The 4,391-nt window shown below is 35.8% G+C and overlaps 1 protein-coding gene across 1 annotated transcript; it reads left to right on the top strand.

Annotated features, from left to right (window-relative positions):
- Positions 1–1,149: 1,149 nt before the first annotated feature.
- LOC129230323 (mothers against decapentaplegic homolog 6-like) lies at positions 1,150–3,624 on the top strand. The gene is made up of 2 exons (XM_054864722.1): positions 1,150–1,174; positions 3,024–3,624. Exons 1-2 carry the CDS (start codon positions 1,150–1,152, stop codon positions 3,557–3,559), a joined length of 561 nt encoding a protein of 186 aa, XP_054720697.1. The 3' UTR covers positions 3,560–3,624.
- The last annotated feature ends 767 nt before the right edge of the window (positions 3,625–4,391 follow it).

The raw sequence follows: 4,391 nt of genomic DNA, 5'->3' as shown, positions 1-4,391 counted from the left end.
TTAGATGGGTTGAATGGTTCTGATCCATTAAATTCCTTATTTCTTCAATTCAACTTTTTTTTTTTTCATTGTTTATTCGCAGCAGCATTTTCAGAGAAAAAAAACGGCAGCTTGCAGGTGTTGCTTGATGGAATTAAATGTTTGCTACTGTTCTGCCATTTTTAAATTTGGAACTTATCGCATTTCAGTTGAACATTATACAGTAAAACCTGTCTACAACGATACTGTTGGGACCTAAAAAAAGTATCGTAATGGACAGGTTATCGTTATAGACAGTTTGGTTATTCATGCTGACATTTTGCTGGGGCCAAAAAAAAAATGTTATAGACAGGTTATCGTTATAGACAGTATGGTTAAACACAGGTTTCACTGTATTCAATCCATTCGTGCTATCAAACAAACGTTTTTCTTTATTCATTAAAAAAAAGTTCCACTTGGTTAAAAAGTGAACGAAGTGTAATGTAGAAAAATAATAAAGTGTTAGACGTTCTTCTTTTAGGGGAGGGGGGAATAACAGAAAGGTTCTTATTGGTTGGGGAAAGTTATTACTTTTTATTAACCTTAAAGGGCAAGCGGAAGTTTGAAGGATGCTGCACATCCCCCTCCTTTTATTGTAGCTTATTAAGGCGAAGAAAGCTGCTAAGTCGAAATTATTTATGAACTGATTTGCTCGTCCGTTGACTTCTAAAGTAGAACACGATGTCCTCAAAAATCTCGCGAGCAGGCTTCTGTTGTTTTGACTTGTGCGTCGAGTTGATTGGCTAGTTTATTTTTTATAACTTTAGTTTACAGAGGTTTTTACTGAGTGTTTCCTTTTCCGACTCTTTCACTCCTAGCTCATTAAAAATTGTTTGTTTATTGGTTAAAGTGACTCATAAAGTTGAAATAAATATTGTTATTTGAAAAGTTTTTGTTTGTAATTAAACTACTTTCAAAGCAATGAACATGTGAGATAGCACTTGTGGCAGCTGTTCAGTGAGGGAGGTGGTAATTTTTTTTTTTTGCCTTCTTCTATTATCCATGCATTGTCATTAAGAGTTAGGCACTGAATTTTATTATCCGGCGTTAGTATGGTTTTCGTTTTACTTCGTGCAATTTTTTTCAATCGCATTTGTAATTCAACTTCCGATGGAAGTTGTGATTACAAATATGGTCTTCAAATCCAAATCAGCAAGTAGAAAATAGCAAATTTTAAGGAGAAAAATGGTGCTTTATCCGAGAACATTCGTCCTGTTGAAAAACGGCTTTGGTTGGAATAGCGTAAACCACTAAAAAAAAATAATAATAAATAAATAAAAATACATCCACGATTCGTTTCTATGAAGTCAATAGAAGAATATTTTCCGATTATGTATTAAATAACAATATCTCCTCATGCCCATTGTACTTGAAATACCTAAACCTGATACTAAGCCCTCTTAATATCTAAGCCTGTATTCATAGCACAGCCAGAATGTAACTTCCGAGGGGGGGAGAGGAGTCAACAGTTCTTGCCTGTTCAAATACCACTTTAGATTTAAAATATGCTTAAAAACCAAGGTTTCCTAGGGATTGACCCCCGCAACCCTTGATTGCGCCCCTGGCCGTAATTAAAAATGAAAAGACCAGTTTTAATTATTTTGTTTTAGCATCGTAACGGGACTTGTTTCTGAAACTTTTCATTTGCTTTTAGTTTCTGAAACTTTTCATTTGCTACCGCACACTGTATTGATAAAATACCCATAAAAACCATTCTGATTTCCTTTTTTAAATACAGTGGCCGCCACTTATATGAATCAAGTTTGTTCTAAACAGTTTCTATTCCATAAAGCGGCTGATTCAATAAAGCTGTTTTTGATGATTTGATTCACTAAAGCGGTCGATTCAATTAACCGGCGTCCATTGTACCGAAAATGTATTGCTCGCTCTATTTCACTCTTGATTGCACACCATAAAAATATCAAAAAGTAAAGTGAAAGAACTGAAAAAAATCTGTTTGCTGGCAGAGTAGGTTGCGTTCGAGTGTGAAAAAAAAAAAAGGAAAATATACCCTCAAGCATGCGTCTAGTGAATATTATGAGAATCAATAACGAAATATATGAATCGTACACAGAGGTTCAGTCTGAGCGTCGCCAATGGAAGGAAACTTCAGTTTTTGCAGTCAGTCCACTGTCTATTCCAGTTACTGTCCTTGACCCAAAGCCACTGACGCCGCAGAGCCCAGAGCTTCTCTACCTACCTGGACATATTTTTCCTATACTAGAACCGATTATCTCTCGTGTTCCCTTGCCGTCCATGTAGGCTTGTCACTCGTAGCGCCCTCTATTGGTGCGTGAACGAAAAAATTGATATTCGGTAAGGTACAAAATAAATATTTGGTTTATTAAAATTTTCTTTAATTATCTTGTTGCGTTTTTTTTTTTTTTTTTGCTATGTATTAAAGTTCCTTCATGTGTTTCTTTATGTTGAGCAGAACTAATGTGCGATACATTTGTAAGTTTAAGATATGACTTCTTGGGAAGCACTATTTTTTTTTTTTTTTGAATAATATTTTTTTTTGTCTCTGTCAAATAATTATTTCAAATATTTCGTTGTTAATTTTCAAGTAATCTTCGTTTCTTGAGTTGAGGGTTGATGGAATGTTTTATAATTCCAAGCCCTTTTCTGCAATAGAAGAAAAGATAAAAAAAAAGGTTTAACACAAGTAAAACATTCTGTATCGTATCGAGGTCTTCAGGATTTTAATTAATCATTCAATTTTGATATTTTGGTAGCCATTTTTACTGAAATAGTAGTCATTTTGGTAGCCATTTTTACTGGCGACTGGCGATCGTTAATCTAGAGCTTTACCACAAGCTACTATAATATGGTTGATCTAAAAAGAAAAAAAAATCTTTCATCCTTCTTTTGGGGGAGGGGGAGCAAATATTATGCATGCTTCTCCATTGACAAACTTAATTTTGCATTCCCCCCCCCCCCCAATGTTGTATACTTTCATTTTTCCAATTTATATGTTTGAATAATAATTTATTTTTTGTTTGCAGGTTGCAGTGAATCTCGTCCTTGGTGCAAAATAGCTTACTGGGAACTGTCAAACAGAGTGGGGCGCCTGCTTCCGGTCTGTCAACCTACTATTAATGTGTTTGCCAATCTACCTCATGGTGATGGACTGTGCCTTGAAACACTGTCGAGGTCACGCCTCGCAGATAACTCTTCGGTCTCTCAAACCAGGGCGAAGATCGGACATGGAATTTCCATCTTCAGAGAAGACGAGGAGGTTTATGTTTACAATCGCTCGGAGCACCCAGTCTTTGTGAATTCTCCTACCCTGGACCCGCCCAATACAGCAAAATTAACTGTATACAAGATATTACCTGGTTACTCAGTGAAAATCTTCGACTACGAAAGGGCCAGGTATAACCGAAGGTTGTTGGACCCTTCGCTACTAAAAGATGGGCCTTTCGACCCAAATGCCGTCCGTATCAGTTTTGCTAAAGGCTGGGGTGCAGCTAAGTATTCAAGACGGTTTGTTACCTGCTGTCCTTGCTGGCTGGAAGTGATATTCCTTGTCAACAGGTGACAGAGAAATGGTTGAAGTGCTTATCTAATCTGTGCCATCGTTAAACTTTCTTGAAGAAAGGACACTTTTCGAGTCTTCAGTGGCTTGTTGCTAGTCGAGCTTAGTACCGTCGTGCCATTGGCTGGCCCTGCCGAGGGCAGCCTTAGATCGGTGCCAAGTGAATGAAGTTGATTTCATGTAGCTGGAAGTCTTGCGATTTGTCTTGGGTTTCTCAGGTTTCTGTTTAATTTGGTGACTTGTGTGGTGCACTTTTTGTTAAAAATATACCTACAAAATATTAGTTCTAAAAATTGAACTGAAGTCTGTAGTGTTTTTCTAAAGTTTTTTTTTTCTATTTGCCTACTTCTGTAATGAATTAAATTTATCTGTTTTATTTTATATTTTTTCAAATCATGAAATTAATTGGTCAAGGTTTGAAATTTTAGTAAAAATATCAATTGCTCAATTCTTATGCACAAATCAAACATTTTTATGCCTATATATGCACTTCATTTCTGGACTTTCAAACTTTAGCTGTCAATTGTGATACATTTGGGGGAAGGGGGGGGGGGACTATTATGTATCATAAGTGGCAATATCAGCTTTTTAAAAGTTTCGTATATGTTGTGGGCTTGAAACCATACGATCGCACACACAGGACATGCAAATCATCATTTTTCAAGTAAGACATTTTCTTTAGAAAGTTGCTCCATATTACTATGCATAATGGTTCCTTATATTCGAATAAAGTTTAATTTTTAGAATTAAAGTGCAAATATAAGTGTAATAATGTCACACCTGTGAAAATAAATTGAACCAAGTAACATCTAATTAACTACCAAGTAAATAAAGA

Source organism: Uloborus diversus, chromosome 9, assembly GCF_026930045.1.
Source record: "Uloborus diversus isolate 005 chromosome 9, Udiv.v.3.1, whole genome shotgun sequence".
Classification (NCBI taxonomy): domain Eukaryota; kingdom Metazoa; phylum Arthropoda; class Arachnida; order Araneae; family Uloboridae; genus Uloborus; species Uloborus diversus.
The sequence above is the reverse complement of the archived record's forward strand: the minus strand, read 5'-3'. Positions and strand labels throughout refer to the sequence as shown.